The sequence below is a fragment of the Terrapene carolina genome, unplaced genomic scaffold (genome assembly GCF_002925995.2).
Source record: "Terrapene carolina triunguis isolate 2854851 unplaced genomic scaffold, T_m_triunguis-2.0 Scaffold58, whole genome shotgun sequence".
Classification (NCBI taxonomy): Eukaryota; Metazoa; Chordata; order Testudines; family Emydidae; genus Terrapene; species Terrapene triunguis.
In genome coordinates, this window is record NW_020664409.1 from 40,437,873 (window position 1) to 40,455,496 (window position 17,624).

Below are 17,624 nucleotides of genomic sequence, written 5' to 3' on the forward strand. Positions count from 1 at the left end.
ACCTGGGCTAGTAGCATTAGTTTGCCAAATTTCTAAAAACCAACAATTTAAGTGCATGTGCTTGTCTTCCATGAATGCTCATCTATACATTGAGAACTGACTAAATGTTAACTTAATTTTTACTTATTATAGCAGAATAACTGATATCTAAGAGAAACTGACTAACCCTTATTTCAAGATCAGAATCAGCATCTTGTTTCATCTGTGTTCAGATGCAATCAAAGATGATCTACTAAATTAGCAGACACCAAGAGAAAGTGCTACTTCAGGTCAGGTGATACAGATTAAGCTGGGTGTTATCTGATGGGCAGAGAAAATTACTAACTGGAATTATAATGTGTAAGTAAAGAAAAAAAGCAAAGGCACTTTATGAGTTTCCCCACTGGTGATCATATGAAATTACAAAAGAACAACTTTATGTCTACCAGTGCTCTCATCTTGAAGTTTCAAAGTCACATTTACAGTTACTTCTATAGAATGTGCTGCCTTTCAACTACATACAAAGTCAAACAAATCTTATTTTATATACACATGCAAATATTAACTGCTCTATGAAGTCTCAGTATGAACTGTTATTGGTTTTGACACATACTCTAAAGCTTTGTATCAGTGTTCAATCTTGTTTCTACTGAAGTCATCATCAAGACCTCCACCAACTTCAGTGGGAGCAAATTAGGCTTGTCTATGGTCAATTTGACTGAAGGCATCAGATATACTCTTAGCTCAGTAAAATCAGACACAGAAAGGGTCAGATATACTGTGCATTTAAAGCAAGATTAAACCAATGTTACACACACACACACACACACACACACACACACACACACACAGGGTATTTTTGCATCTAACAAGCAATATCAGTGAAATCTCAACTTGGGGAAGTGTCAGGTATACAAGCTAGTAAAAAAAAAAATGTAAGAAGGCACAACAGTTTAAAAATTTAGTTATAGTGGTCACATTTGAAGCAAAAGTCTATGCTGAAAAGTGATTTTGAAGACAGACATTACCTTCTCTATACTGCACCTAACATAGCAAGCCCCAATCATCATCCGGACAATACCATATTGTAAATACACCTCTACCCCAATATAACGCTGTCCTCAGGAGCCAAAAAAAATCTTACCGCATTATATCGAACTTGCTTTGATCCGCCGGAGTGCGCAGCCCCACCCCCCAGAGCGCTGCTTTACCGCGTTATATCGGGTCGCATTATATCGGGGTAGAGGTGTACATAAAACTAGCATCTTTAACTCAACAGGCCTACTCTCCATTTGCATTCAGAGTCAGCGGGCTACTTCAGTCACAGTTCCCACCCACCCCCCCACTGTCCCCTCTGTTATAAGCATTCAATGGCTATGAAAGAATATGGATTCTTCCAAATATACCTACACAATCCCATTGAAAACAAAAAGTTCCACAGGTATGTCTGACTGTGAAGTCTTTATTAGTAGTGATTATGCACAAGACAAATGACTTTTTGGTGATAGGTGGGGTTTGTAGGACTGGCAATTAGGGAAGAGGTCTACTTGCAACACAACAAGCATATCTGGAATTCACTGAGACACTCATGGAACCCCTCCTCCCCTCACCCATATACTTTTTACAGTAACATGTGAGAGCAGAACAAATGTTAAAAACCATCGACAAATTTAAGAGTTATTTTTATTATTTCTATTACTGTAACATCTAGAGGCCACAACAGATTAGGTTTTCCCTATCCTAGGTACTGAACTGCTTATGATCTAAACAGAAAAAACTGAAAGGGTAGGAAGGGAAAGAGGTGAAGTGAACTGCTCAGTGCCACAAAGCAGTGGCAGGGCCAGAAATAGAACTTAGGTCTCCAGATTAGCCACGACCCTATCCATTGGATCATGCTCCCATATTGTCTATGTCCATATTGTTTATTACGTCTATGTACACTGAGGAAGCAAGGAGAAAGACTTCAGGGTACAAGAATGTGTGTTTTTAAAATACTAGCACAAACATGAAGATAATTGTATGCCACATACGGAGGTATTTCTTGGGCAATAAAGGCTTTGATTGGGTCATATGCACAAGACAGGTATTTAACATTGAAAGAATATTGACAAAGTATTAAGTTGTATCAATTTACATACCTGCTCATTTCCAAAGACAATGTCTGCAAATGTGTAATTTTCTAAAGGACAGAAAGAGAGGAAGTGTCACTTCATCTGCATGCAAAGTCACAACATGAGCACTTCAGTTTCACGGAGGTCACAAACACTCTTGAAAATCCCACCCAAACCCAATGTCCAATAAAGTTAAGTGAACCTACCTCCAGAGTTTTTGCATCTGACTGCTTTAAAGCATAGCTTTCCTCTCTCTCTACTGGCAAGCTTATAATCTGAAAGAAAGATGTTGAAAAAAATGTATTTCCCATTGACCTAGATAATTATATGGTCTCCTCCACTGTAGCACCTGAGGACCTCCCAAAACCAGTCTTTGCAATCTGTAAACCTGATGCACATAGGAAACTAAGTATTTAGAAACTGCTCATGAACCAATATTGTACAAGTTACTTGTCTCAAAAACTGACTATGATAGAATTTACTTAACTTGGATTCTATATCTTATTTGCTAATAGATACAAAGAATCCATCTTGCTATAATTATCTGGTATACAGATAATAATAGGAGTCAGTGAATGAAAGACTTCCATTTGCACCTCCAATTATTTCTAACTTGGAGTAGAACGTGTTGGAGTAGAGAAAGAAGGAGCAGGTATGGGAAAGGAAACAATTACAGCATACTAGTGTCTGACTGGTCTGGCCATCAATTCTAGTGCAACAGGAAGCCCAGGTGTTTGGACTCATGTTCAAATAAGCAAAGAGCCAATTTTACAGGTATGGATAAAGTAAATTTGTGTAAACTGAAGTAGATTAAATTAAAAATACATAAAGGAAATAGATAACCGAATAAGTTAAGTATCATTCTACCGCTATAAAAATAAACAGATGTAATATAACAGAGGAAGCAAGGCGATGGAAATCGGCAGAACCTGAGAAGTAAACTCCACTCCAAACAGTTAGGTTGAACTCTCAGTATACAGATGGATTTTTAGTTTATTGGTAGAGCAGAAATGTCTTTTAATGATAATGACAAATTAGTTTCTGAAATGGTAAAAAACAGAATTACAAGAAATTAAAAAAAAAAAAAAAGACAAGAGAAAACATAAGTAGATTTAAACAGTATAATTTGATGACTTCTCGCATAAGATTAACTGTTCTTTGGCAAAACAGAACAGTGACTAACTTATACCTGATAAAAATACAAACCTTTGTCTTCAGAGAGATTTACAGCTTTCTGTAACTTCCAGTGTTTGCTGTTACTTGATACTTGTACTATATGAAATTCTTTAACACCAGCTTCACTCTAAATAAGAATGAGAAAGTTAATTATGCCAATCTAAACCAACTGACAAAAGGAGCAAATATTTATTCTAGAAATGAAGAGCCCTATTTCAAAATCTATGAGATCTGGCATCTTTGGGAAAGCCCTAATCCATACTATTTGTAATACAGGTATATCCAGAGGCCACAATAGATTGGAGTCCCTTTGTGCTAGGCATTGTACAAAGACAACAAGAAAGTCCCTGCCCTGACGAGCCTTGAAATTAAATAATCAGTCAAGAGAAAGAATGGAAGAGAAACAGAGGCATGGAGAGGTGAAGTGTCACACAGCAGGACAGCAGCAGAGTTTGAATAGAACCCAGGCCTTCTGATTCTCAGTCCAGTTTTCTATCCACTAGGACACTTTGGGCTGGTCGGAGGGAGGTGTCAATGTAAGATACGCAACTTCAGCTACGGGAATAGCGTAGCTGAAGTCAACGTATCTTATTTCGACTTACCTCGGGTCCTCACGGCGCGGGATCGACAGCAGCGGCTCCCCCATCGACTCCGCTACCGCCGCTTGCCCTGGTGGAGTTCCGGAGTCGACAGGAGCGCGTTCGGGGATCAATATATCGCATCTAGACGAGACGTGATATATCGATCCCCGATGTATCGCGTCTAGACGAGACGTGATATATCGATCCCCGATGTATCGCGACTAGACGAGACGTGATATATCGATCCCCGATGTATCGATTACTACCCGCCGATTCGGCGGGTAGTCTGGACGTACTCTGACGTTATCCATATCATTATGTCTAAAATTACTTAGGTAAATATTCCACATCACGTGGGCCAGAAGCACAAAACCTATGTTTTAAATCAACGTTAAGACTTAATGTTGCCTAACAACTCCTGTTTTTCTTAACATTTCCAAGAATGATAAAAACATTCTGCACAATTCAGTTGCATCTAAAACACTAATTTAAAATGTTTTATCTGAGGCTGTGGAAGCCTACTGAAGTCAGAATTCCTGCCTCACACATCCCTTCATTGACAACTGCTCAAAAAACATTAACTTTAAAAACCAGCCAAAAGAACAGCAACACAATGTGCCTGTGCATATGAATTATTGCAGGGGTACTCAAATTGGGGGTCAGGACCCCTCAGGGGGTCGCGAGGTTATTACATGGGGGGTTGCGACCTGTCAGCCTCCACCCCAAGCCCCACTTTGCCTCCAGCATTTATAATGGTGATAAATATATAAAAAAGTGTTTTTAATTTATTGGGGGGGAGTCGCACTCAGAGGCTTGCTATGTGAAAGGGGTCACCAGTACAAAAGTTTGAGAACCACTGAAATATTGACCCAGTTCAGTGATTCAACTAGCACCCAACTGTTTAAAAAATCATCAGTAAGGATTCAGTTATATTATTCTGCTGTTTAGTGCAGACATGGTAGCTTCACCATTCTGGAGCATGGAAACTCCTAAATATGCATAATTCCACTATAGGCTATGCCAATAATTTCTAGTGAAATGGAATGGTCTAGTGGTCTGAACTCAGAAATGGAAGCCAGGAGCCTGGTTTCTAGTTGTACCTGACAAACTCCTTAAAAAGCTTTAGACAAGTCATTTAACCTTTCTGCCTCACTTTATCAGCATAAAAATCTCTCTCTCCTTCAAAGGAATGTTGTGATAAACGTTTAATCTGTTTTTAAAAAGTTACCTACCAGTATCAATTTCTAGTGCTACCCAAATATTATTACAAATTAAGAAATATTCAAGCTACAATATCAATAGGTTTAATGAGCCAAAGATAATAGTGAAAAGCTCATTAAATTTAGCATTACGTGTGGAATTCCCTCCGACAGCCAGGTTAGAGAACTACTGAACATTTTTCTTTGATCTGGTCTTCCAGCCAGCTCTGCTGTGGCAGCCAATCATGGCTACACTGGTGACACCACATTACTAGAAGAACTCTGCCAGATTACACAGCTGGCCTCAAAGTAATAAGTCCCTCCCTCCTCCCCCGCCCCTATTGTTAGAATTTAAACACTATATTGTATATTAGTTTACAATAGTTTATATCTTGGTGGTAGAACATCTTTAACAAAAATGAAGCAAAAAAGGCACTTATTGACTCCTAAGATCAGGATTTCAGAATGAATAGAATGCAACCTGCAATTGGTTCATACCCTGGGTTGTACTCAGCTGGTTGAGGGGCAATAAAGCAGCAAAATTCTGCAAGCCCTAGGACCTAGTAAGGGTACAAAGCAAAAGAGCAGCTATCCCGGACTCCTACCTGCTGCCCCCCTCCCTCTTTATAACTAATACCAGCACAGCACCAGAAACAGTGTTACAATGAACAAGAGTTAAATGCAATACGTTCAGTGAGACGCACGCTTACAAGTGCCCATATAACAGACCTACAATGACAGAGCCTCACACAAAAAACCCATCTGTCATTTCTTATGATCCAATCTCTAAACCTTGGCTTGTAACAAGTATATTTGGGTTTTTGGGTGTAGTGTGGAAAGATTGCGAACCAGCGCTACAGATCATGCCAAGCTACTGCACCAGCAGCACCCATTACTTCAATTAGGAGGACCTACCAGGTTGAGAGTTTGGCTAGTAGGTGTAAGCAAGAGTCAAAGACTCAGATTCCAAGTTCATAATGTTGAACTGAATCATTTTTTCATTTGCAGCTAGCAACAAAACTTGTGTAATAGAATGAAAGGCTTAGATATGCCATTCAGAGCTAGTTGTCCATGCTTTGCAACTGGATGGGCATCAAGAATGCTTCAAATGTAACTTACAATGCATACCCTTTCAAGTCAAATAAAAACTGACACCTATCATAGTTCCTAAAATATATTTGGGAGGAGGGAGGAATTACAGTGGAACTTGTCTACACTGAACTTTGATTTAGTGAAATTCCACTTGTAGTTGAAGAGTTCTAAATTGTTTCAATGCATTTTATTGAGCAAGTTTCACTTAGAACTTCATGTTTATATAAATCTGTTTTGCAAAATAGTTTGTCTTAATTAGCACATTAAAGAGAAACTTGCCTATCAGCAGACCAAGCATATGCTTACAGAAACACATCCAGACATGCAGCCATGAGAGTAAACCCTGGTAAAAGAGTATAAAGACAAAATAAAATCCCCTTTTCTAAACAAACTTACAGTATTGATATTTTCCACATCCACAAACACCAGCATATTGTCCCCTTTGCCTTCATCCTCAAGGGCATTACTTCTGCAGACAGTAGCTCGAACATTCAAAGATCGGCTGGTACAAATAACTGCAGTGTGTCTTAATACTCTATGACTAGAAAGAAAGTATCAGGTTCTAAATTGCAATACTGGTTTATCAGAGAAATTCTCATTAACAAGTATGCTTTTACATTTAAAGGCAGATGTAATCAGGCCATAAATTTGTTTCCAGCTCCCGCTGAGAAGACATCCTTTGCTATATAGCATCTCCCACTCCAAGATAAAAGATATAGCAAATTGACACTCATGTTTGTAGGTGTTTGAAAACCTGTACTACTGATTAGGCTCAAGGTTCTGGAGAATGTAAATACAAGAAGCACAACACTGACACAGGTTCAGATATAGCCAGATGCAGGGAAAAAAAAAAAGTTTATGGCTGCTGGTCCTAAATTTTAAAAGTGTTAGTCTAGTGAGTACTCCAGTGCTGATAAACAAAATATGTTAATTCCTTTAGTGCCCAAAGTTCCCATATATCAGTCTGTATTTTGAAAAGTACAACTTTCAATTAGCTAGTCACACACACATATGCTGAGTATGTGAGCACTTTAAGGTGTGATTTTAGTCCAAAAAGACTAAAAATGGCACCACATTCAAAAACATCTGATACCTGTGCGCATCCAGAATCTTAACTACTTACTCCAGCAAAAAAGGCTTATTTCTAATCCTGTTAGCAGTGCAAGAGCAAGTCAACTATTGTGAGCTTTATATTTTTCTAGCTAGCAAGTACCTGACAAAAGATACAACTTGACCAATTTTCTGAAGGTCAGCAGGCCTGCCTGTAGTCTGCAATACACCAGAAAGTGAGTTCTGCAGACCTTTTACTGAGACACTCTGCACTTGGAAGATGACAGGAGGCCTGTGAAATTCACAGAGCACAAGTATAATATGCTCATAGCAAAGTCAATCAGTATTTGATGGTATGTATCCAGTTACATTATATGCTCTAAGGACACAACCCACTTAAGCCTGTACGATGGGTATTTATAGGGAGCTAAACGACAAAGAATTCTTCAGTCCAGTTTACAGAACTCACTTCTTTTAGACTTGAGAGAGATGAGGTAGGAGAGGTAATATCTTTTATTAGACCAACTTCTGTTGGTGAGAGAGACAAACTTTTGAGCTCCACAGAGCTCTTCTCCTGTTAGATTTGGCAAGTAAACTGAACTGTAGCTAGGTGCTTTTTATGGACTACATTACTATAATATACAAGTAGCTTAGCCTCATTAATTCATCCTCAACATCTATTTGAGATAGTGAAATATTCTCACTTTATAGATGGGGAACTGTGAAAAAGACTAAAGTAAGTTGTCCAAGGTCACATAGGAAGTATTGGTACAACTAGGAACAGAACTCAGATCTCCCAAGTCCCAGTGACTTAATCTAGGTAAAGCTAGAGGTTGAGAAGATGCAGCAAGCCAAAAATACGAACAACATCCCTGCACTGATTTGAAACGGTAAGAACCAGCCAGGACATAAATTATGAAGGGGAAAAAATATGAAAGGCAGAGAAGAAAGAGAGGGATTGAAAACACTGAATTCTCCACTCTGATCTATGAGCAGATAGAAATTAAAACGTTAGGTGAATGTATTGGTTCACTAGTGTCTCCTGAAGGCTCACTCCTCCACTGTCTGGACAACTGACGCTTGATCAACTGATAGGCTCTAAAGAACCATGCTGTTTACAAAAGACTGAGCCCCTATCTGCTGCTACTCCTAAACTGTATTAGCCAGGACAGGGACTGAACCTAAGAAGCAGTACAAGTCTCTCTGTAGAACCATAGGAGCAAGGCACAATAAGGAAGGGCATGTTATGGGAACAGCTGATGCATCTTGTACACTCTTTGGAAGCTTGGGAGTGGACACTGGATGCAAATGTGGTTCACCTCTGTTATAAGGGAAAAAAGGAAGAAGGAATCTGTGGATATTTGGGAATCTGGAGGGGTGAGGTAGCCAAGCCTTGTGTTGGTGGCTCCTTGTGGCGGATATCCAATGCAGGAACTCTGTATGGAAGGGATACGGTTATCAGGTAATATGGATTGGAAAAGGATTTAAAGGAAAGCACTCCTTATAGGAGCTGCAGAAGAGGGTTTGGCGCCCCCACGTCTTGAACAGCAGGGAGCTGACCCCCTCCTCCCTGCACTGTACAATTTGTTTCCAGATATTCCAGCTATTAAAAGGAAATAAAGCTGCAGCCTAATTAACCCACATCCATGGCCTCCTGTCGTTCTTTCAGTGTGGACAATCTCTTCTTGCCTATGTCAACCAGATTAGCTGCTATTTTTAAGTGGTAACAAGAAAAAAAAAGAAAAAGAAAAAGAAAAAGAAAAAGAAAAAGAAAAAAAAAAGAGGCACAGAAAAACACCACAAATGGTAAGGCCACCTTCTCTCCAGATGAGTAGCAAAACAAGTATCTTGAGTAAGAAAGTGAAAAGATATTACTCTGATTTTGTATTTGTAAAAAGGCTATTTGTTTTTGAATACTGGTTGAAGAAATTAGTAAATTGGAACCGCTGGCCAAGTTCTGAGCGGAAAGCAAACTTCCTTGAGGCTCTGATGTGGACAGAGCTTCCCTTTTACAGTATCCAATAGTAACCACTCCACTCTCTCTTCCCCTAGGAAAGTAAGACAACCCACAAGCAAGAACTAAATATGCTTCCATGGCGAAAGCCTGACTTCACATACATTGTCCTTTGCTAAGAATTCATGGAGATTTCTTTCATTCATGAGTGTAGTACTTTGCATATATTTTGGACTGAGCAATTTTTCAAACAGTTTGACAATTTAACCAGAAAGTTAATCTAGCAAGCGGTGAGTTCAGTGTAATATAAATAGCCACTGATGTTTATGCTTTGCTGTACTACTACAGCAAAGTTAGGCACCAATTAGACACAACTTTCATTTTTATGGCACTTAAGTCCAGAAATATTTAACATATCTAAATACATTTAGTGTCAAGTAGTTTACTAGGTGAGACCTAATTTAGTTTGAAAAAGCTAGTTTAAAAAAAAAAAAAAAAACCACTTACCACATTTTTGAGTGTTTTTTAATACTTTCATAGTAAAACAAAAAGTTTATTTCATGAACCCCTTCTTCATCTGGTCCATGTAACCACATTGGCAGCTGGATTGAAGCCCCAGGGAGGAGGACAGAGTCAGGAAGTGGGACATGTATCACCTCTGGCTGACTTCCTGTGCCAAGCCCAAAGTTTACAGAAGAAGCTGATGACATCAGTGCTGTGCATACAGAGGTAGAATCTGTCACAACAGTCTTGTAAGCACTACAGTTTTCAGAAGCTGATGGACTCAGTGGTGTTAGAACAGCAGTATTTCCACCAAAAGTAAAAAATTCTGGATGTTTTGATACAACCTTCAGTGCAGTAAGAGGACACTTGCTCACATTCACAAATTCTACATATGCTTTTCTGATTTCTCCACAGAGCAGCCCTGTAGGAAAATTTATAAAGAATACCTGCATTGGGGGGGAAAATTATAAGGTTAACAATTTAATAGTAACAGATTTCTGAAAATAACTTGAAGAAGCCACCACAGTATTTATAAACTAAAATTATAATTTGTCAATGTTAAATTTAACAGTAAAGGGAATCATACTGAACCCTAGCAAATGAAGGAATTTTTCTATTTCATTTTTGCTTTCACTGACCCCTTTTATACTCACGAAATAAGGCCCTACTTTGGGAAATTAGGTTTTGCAACTGGAGATAGGAAAACCAAAATACTAATTTGCCAGCTATATTTTTTTTCTTGCAGCTTTTACTAATAAAGTTTTCTTAACTCAAATTCTGGCAGAAGTGTATATACTTCAATAGGGGCACAAATTTGTGATGATACCTGTAACTCTGAGGTTTCACCTGAATTAGATACAAACTTGGTACTTGGAAAAACTGGTACAGCTGTAAAAGAATGACTTACATAATCCACTACATTCTGCCCCTTTATAAGATTGCGATCTTTTGACCTAACATCCAAAATGGCAATGCTATAAATAAAGTTAAACCAAAAGTAAAAAATATTACTATTTTATAAAGGTATAGTTGAACGTTTGACTATGTGCTCAAATTATTAGCAGGGGAGAATATAAAATACCTCCAACAAGGGCATTTCCTCAGTTATAATAGGATCTAAACGTCGATCTGGTCCATATTTAATGGATGTTTTTTCTTCTTTTGTATTATTAAGTCGAGGGCCCTGAATTTCTAAGTCCTGTCGTCCTCGTACAGACATCCCATTATAGACCAATTTTCCTGAAATAACAACCAGCAGTGTGAAACCATGAAGTTACATAAGCAAAATAGTTTGTTATTTTTTCAGCCTCAAATCCTTTCAATTTCATGGCTTTCTAAAAAAAGAAGATAAAATGAAAAATAGTAAATGGTTCAGGGCAGGGGGCTGGGAGCACCCCCACGAGACCAGCACCCCAGCCTTCTGCCCAGCCCCCCCCCCCCCCCGCCCTCTGAAACCCCCCCCACACACACACCCAGCCTTCTGCCCTGAACCCACTCCCCTAGCCCTCTGCCCTGACCCCTGAAACCACCCCCCACCCCCCACAGGTCTGGGGTCCCGGCCGCAGCCCTGATCAGCACGCTGCTGGCCTAGGTGAACAGAACCCCAGGCTGGCAGCGAGCTGAGCAGGCTGGTTGCATAAGATCAGCATTTTAATTTAATTTTAAAGGACGCTTAAACATTTTGAAAACCTTGTTTACTTTACATACAATAGTTTAGTTATATAATATAGACTTATAGAAAGAGACCTTCTAAAATGTTAAAATATATTACCGGCACGCAAAAACTTAAATTAGAGTGAATAAATGAAGACTCGGCACACCACTTCTGAAAGGTTGCCAACCCCTGCTCTATACAAAGTATGTATCTAAAGGAATAGCATGTTTTAGGAAAGGAGAAAGGGATGACAACTGAAACATTTAAGAAGTCCTTGGCTGAAGTAATTTTTAATGTCATATCAAATCTGATTAAATTATAGCTTGACAACAAACTATGCCTGAGAACTTCAAGTGGCATTGAGATAGGAGGAGACAGCTAGAAGAGAAGTAAATGGAGAGGGATCCTAGAGAAGAAGAAAGTTGCAAAGGCTAAAGAAGGCAAAACATAGTAAATGTGAATTTGTTTGGACTTAGATTTGATTTTTAATGTTCCTGGTTTTTTTTCCTTAAACCCAGGATACAAATGCTGAAGGGAAAGTAGTTTAGGCAACGGTAAACCTCTACTTCCCTTCCATCTTCTTTCTACGTGCTGCTTCAGTCTGCCACTTGTGTCCACTTACTTCATCAGTCTCTCCTTCTTTCTTTAGACATGCCCCCTCCACCACCACCAGCTGCCACTGTTTACCTGGCAGACTTCAGTTCTATTCTGTGGTACAAACTAATATTCTCTGCCATTTCTCAGGGGAATGGCATATCCTTACCTGCTTGCAATCCAATAGAAGGATCAATCCCATCTAACATCATAGTACCCTGAATAGTGCCAAGATTGTAAACGACTCCCAGAATATGTAGCTCCCCTGTTTGATGGGGAAAGAGCTTTAGTCTTGCCTGTGGAGATATGTTAAATTTTGTTGTTGTTGCTACTAAGAAAATTTTTTTTACATTCAATGTCCCATTTTTACAAAAATTCATAGCAACATTATATAATCATGTATCAGTTGCAACTGTATATTACACAAATTAAATCAGAAGTGTTAATTGTAACTAACTCAATATCTACAAGGTTTTTGTTTTTACATTTTTGCAGAATAGTTCATTTGCACATCAGTAGAGAAATTATCAAGCACATAGGGAAAAAATCTCTTCAGAAAGAAAAATTTCTAATCTGGAATTAGCCTGTTAGAGATCTTAAAAACAAAGGATAATACCGATGTACCAAGTACTGCAGTAAAAGGAAATTATTCCAAATAGAACTACCTTCTGTCTGATAGAATATCTAAACTTGTCTTTCATTTCTAAGAAAAAAATTGTATCTAAATATACAATATTGGATAATGTGCATTCAAAGTGTAAATATAAACATTTACCTACTTACCATTTTTGTCTCTTCGCTATTAATTAAGAACTCAGCTATTACTTCAGCTCCTATCATGTCATTTCCACATGCCTGGGGAGGAAGGGAGGGAAAAAGGCAATTCTGAAGAGCAGTTTTTATTTCCTTATTAACAATGTTCTTCTGAACTAAATTGCTACAAATACTAGTTCTTGCAACAGTGTGTTGTTTTAGGGCACTTCAAACAAGTGAAAGCATGCACAATTTGAAACAGTAAACAGGGACCTGCAGAAATGCGACCAGCGCCAGCAGACTCCCTTTATTGCCACTTTTAAGGTAGATAGGTAATTTTTAAGCACTGATCAACCTTCCAGGCCTAGTGAGCCACTTCATTAATGAACAGAGTTCCAAAGACCAATTCTGTTGTTTACATCATGACAGTGCATCTGAGATTCATCATATGTTGTGAGATGATCAGCTCTAAACTATGGATTTCATTCAGAATTACAGACGGTTACATAGGCTTGCACCACTCACACAGCAAATAAAAGGGAGTCTTCTGAAGGAGAAAGTTAGCCAAACCACAAGTATGAAGTTGCCTCTTTCTATGGTTGGCTAGAAATAAACCAATCATTAATACTGAGGGACTACAGTATTATGTAAAAAACAGTAGTCAGTTGAGAGATTAAGAAAGTGGTCTAAACAACACCTTTTCACAGGAAGTCAACTTGATATGAAAGAAATGTACTAAACGTTTCAGAATAACAAACTTTATGATAGACCTCTTTGAATAACAACAAGGGTCATTATAAGAGGAAATTCTGCCAACAAGAGACATTATCCAAAGTGCATTGATAAGTATAGGTTATTTTAAATAGCAAAGGGTTGATTATGAAGCTACTAAAATAATAATGAAAGGTATCAGAAAATATCCCTGTTACGTAAAAGACTACATGAAACAATTTATGTTAAAAAAAAGCCAATGAGAACTGAAAATCTAAGCAAACTAACTCAAATGTAACATAAGGAATCAACTGGTAACAGAGTTATATTACTTGATTATAAACATAGCTGATATTTATTATAAATATGCAGATTAAGTGATCCTACCTAATTAGTAAGAAAAAATAGGTATTGATGCAAAGGTTAAGAATGCATAAAAAGTTTTACCCTGCTGCTGTTATACCAAGCTTCAACTATCTGAGAACAGATGACTCAAATGACTACTTTAAAGGGTGTGTAATTTAAATAATCTTATTAAAATCAGAGATTAGAAATACTTTACATAATATCTGTGCTTCAAACTTTTACACTATTTACCATCAAAAGACAAAGCATTTGCCAGCTTTTAAAAGACCCTCCCAAAAAAAAAAAAAAAACAGTTACAGCAGAAAATAACTGTAGTAACTCATATGGTATTTGCGGACAAATGTTGCCTTTTTAATAAAAGCAACATCTCAATATTATGCCACAGAAGAGTAAGTTTAAGAATAAAATTGTTTAAATTGTAAAAAATAGTTCGGCAACAGTTAAACGTTCTTAATTACTCACCAACTCTTTTGTTGCTCCATTATGCTTTGCACTGAAATCTTTAGGTTGGAATTTCCAAAGCAACGATAAATCAGTCAACAAAAGTGGAACCTTCAATGGGTTTCTAAAGGCTACTTCCACTGTTACTGGTTCTATTAAGAAAAAGCTATTATGTACTTTACATAGGAGTGCGTATTTCAGTAAGTGATTACAGGCTATATATTCCTAATATGAGCTGAAACTCAATAGTCACCTCAAACAAGCCATATCACAAAAAGTAGCTTTGTTAGTTCCACAACAGCAATGGAAAACTTCCTGCAGATTACATTTAAAGACTTATGATTTTTAAAGAATCCATACACTATAAATTTACCTTCTACTACAGCAAGTGGAAACTTGGAGTTATCTGAATAGCTGTTCAAACAATACTGCGTCGGTTGAAAGTTTGAAGGTATTATTCCTTTGTTAACTACAGCCACAACCTGTTCTTCAAGCTCCTTCCATTGGTGAGAAGATTCACAATCATATTCCTGATCAAGACTTATATGTGTGGCTGCCTGCTTTTCACCTAGTAGAGAACAAATAAAATTAAGTGGCATAAGAGTGGTGCACAACAGTTACAACATAAAGCGTTGTATTGGCAGCTTACCAGGGACCCAAGGTTCATAATCAAGTTTTATATCTGATTCATTTGATAACACTTCCCAAGTGGGTCATGTGAGATACTTTATTCACGTGCACTTGTGAAGTACAATACACTCACAAAATGTATTCACATTTTCTCAAGCCATTTGATTTTAAAACGTAGGTGCAGATAATCTTCAAGAGTTTCACACAATCTTTTTTAACACACACTTAAGAGTGCAAGCGGAATAAAAGCTAAACTAATTTACGACAGCAAAAGTTCAGTTTATAAACTAAAAATAGACTAAACGTCTACACTAAAATACAGAAAAAAAAATATTAATTTGCACTCAGCATTTTATCTGAAAATCTCAAAACACTTCAGACATTTTACCTGAGGAGGCAGGTAAGTATTATGGCTATTTGGCACACAGATAAACAGAACCAGTTGAAGATTATGATCAGTGTTTCCCAACGTGTATAGTGCAGGCAGACCTCTCAACTGTTCAGAGTCTTAGCTTTTACTTTTAAAAAGTGAAATCTGTTATGGTTGTGAAGAAAATCTTCAAAAGGTAAAGCATGTAACTAATGCAGCAACGGTTGCTTGGGCCTGAATCAATAGCTCTGAGATGCTGACTACCCAAATAATTGTAATGGGAGCTAACTCAAATGCCAATGACAGTTAATGCCGATATAAAGAATTCCATTGCGCAATAAAACATGTAAGAAACACAAGGAAGTATTATATTATGAAGATCTACACTAATGTTTCCCAAAGTTGGTTTAGTGATGACCTAATGGGGGTGGGAGGACATGGAAGATTTATACATTAATGTGTAGGCCTTCAACCACAAATAGCAGAGGGTGGAGAAAATGCTTTCAGAACATGTGGAAATACTCCAATAGCAGATATGAGGGTCAACATTGGCAAGTGTTGTACCTTCCAACCCACACCTCTTGGAAATTTATTAAAGCAAATTGGCTCTCAGAATAAAACACCCCATGCCAATCTAGACCAGCACATACTCTTACTCATTATATGCATCTAAAAATGGGCTTGTGATAAACCCCGTTACAAAGAAGATACTCTGGTAATAAAATTTTGTATAACTGAATTTTAATATTTTTAAAAGTTCAGAATGCTACATAACACCTAATCCAAAAAGTGATTACCTGTTAACTAAAATAATTTTATCGTTGCTATTAACTGTCAAATATAGATATTTCTAGCCTTGCTCAGTAACTTAGTACAGATCATTCAATTATTCATAAAAATCGTGCTCATGTTAACACTCCTCTACGTTACTGCAAAATATAGACCTTTTTTGGATCTCCTTATGTTCTCTTACTTTTCAGGCTAATTTATTCTTTAACATTACTACTATTTCACCTGAACACTACCACATAGCATATATAAAAGCATCAAGACAGTTTCTTTTACACATTTCCTCAGTTAAAGTTGTTTTCATTAAGACTTTTATATGGATCCAAGCCATTTAAGAAATAACAATCACACTCATCTTTTTCAATGTGTCTCTGGGTGCTCTTTTCCTAGCCTACTTAACATATTTCCTCCAAGGATCATAAATACACAGTAAAATTTAGTCATTACTACTCTACTATAAATACATTACATTTTGTTCAGACACAATCACTACATTAAGCATGTTTCACTTATTTACAAAAAAGAATCAAGTAAAATAATTTATACAGCTGTGTAGAAGGCTAGGCAAATCTCTTTTTCTTCTGTAAATTTTATGCCAATAAGTCAATTCCGAAAGAAAATCCTCTAGAACTATTAAATGGAGGTTTCCTAACATTTAAACTTTAAAATTCCCTCAAGTGACAGGAAATATGTTCTCCCTTAGTATATGTACATAACTCACTAACATTGGAAAGTTATGTACACTAAAGAGTGAAAAGTATTTGGACATTATGCATTTATCTTTCAAACTTTTTCCAGTTTTTGGTGTAACCGTGTGGTGGTTGGCAAAAAAGTTTCAGTAACGGCACCTTTAACTGCCAAATATATAAACTCCACAGGCCTGTTGACCGTGTCTAGAGTATGATTTAAAGTGTGATGTTAGCACTGTTAGTTAACACATGGCTAATGTGTTTTAAAAGTCTAGTATAGACAAGGCATGTAGACGTGCTCAACTAGTTAAAGGCTACTGTTTCAGTGGGACTTGCGCTGTCATTTGGACACTTTTGAAAATCCTATCCATAAGAGCCAAGTTTTATATGCAACGTGTATAAAAAAAGATCCAGCCCGGGACTTCTTTTGTATGTATGATTGTGTGTGCAAAACTTACTGAAGAAAAGCAAAGTCAAATTATTTCTGAAACTTCTAGATCCATAGCTGTTCTTGCCTAATGAAGGACTGCTCTGTACAGTCCAAGTCCAGCTCCTTTGAAAGCTCTCTCGCACACTCAAGAGCCTCCCCATATTGGTCAACAGTTCCATACTTTCAGTGAACGGAAGATCACAGATCATGGTGGATCAGCATTTCACTGGCTGAGACTAACAAAGCCTGGCACTAGACAGATGTAGAAGTGTTCAGACTGCCTCGGAGGGACATTGCAGGATCAACTTTCCCTTTTGGAAATTAAAAAGGACAATACAAGGAGTCAGTCAGAGTTCTCTTTTGTTGGTGTCACCGAAAAGAGCCACTTGACTGGGTTGATTTGACTGGATGTCTAAAACAGTGGGACTTTTCAGTTCCCACGAACTCTAGGTCCATCACTCCAGCCAATCAGAAGCTTGAAGTCATCAGCTGGGAGAACGAGAGTACACCAACAAACAAATTAATTTAGCAGGTTACCCCTTCTGGAATTT

At 37.7% G+C, this 17,624-nt stretch overlaps 1 protein-coding gene across 2 annotated transcripts in view; it reads right to left on the reverse strand.

The window, feature by feature from the left end:
* TRAPPC8 (trafficking protein particle complex 8) overlaps positions 1–17,624 on the reverse strand; it is a 94,926-nt gene that overhangs the window by 17,548 nt on the left and 59,754 nt on the right. For both annotated transcript variants that reach the window (XM_024216519.3, XM_024216518.3), the window contains 10 exons: positions 14,539–14,733; positions 14,187–14,317; positions 12,678–12,749; positions 12,064–12,190; positions 10,728–10,885; positions 9,650–10,092; positions 6,535–6,679; positions 3,297–3,393; positions 2,297–2,365; positions 2,118–2,158 (listed from right to left, as the gene is read on the reverse strand). In XM_024216519.3, the coding sequence (XP_024072287.2) occupies positions 2,118–2,158; positions 2,297–2,365; positions 3,297–3,393; positions 6,535–6,679; positions 9,650–10,092; positions 10,728–10,885; positions 12,064–12,190; positions 12,678–12,749; positions 14,187–14,317; positions 14,539–14,733 (1,478 nt within the window). The remainder of the gene's footprint in view (positions 1–2,117; positions 2,159–2,296; positions 2,366–3,296; positions 3,394–6,534; positions 6,680–9,649; positions 10,093–10,727; positions 10,886–12,063; positions 12,191–12,677; positions 12,750–14,186; positions 14,318–14,538; positions 14,734–17,624) is intronic.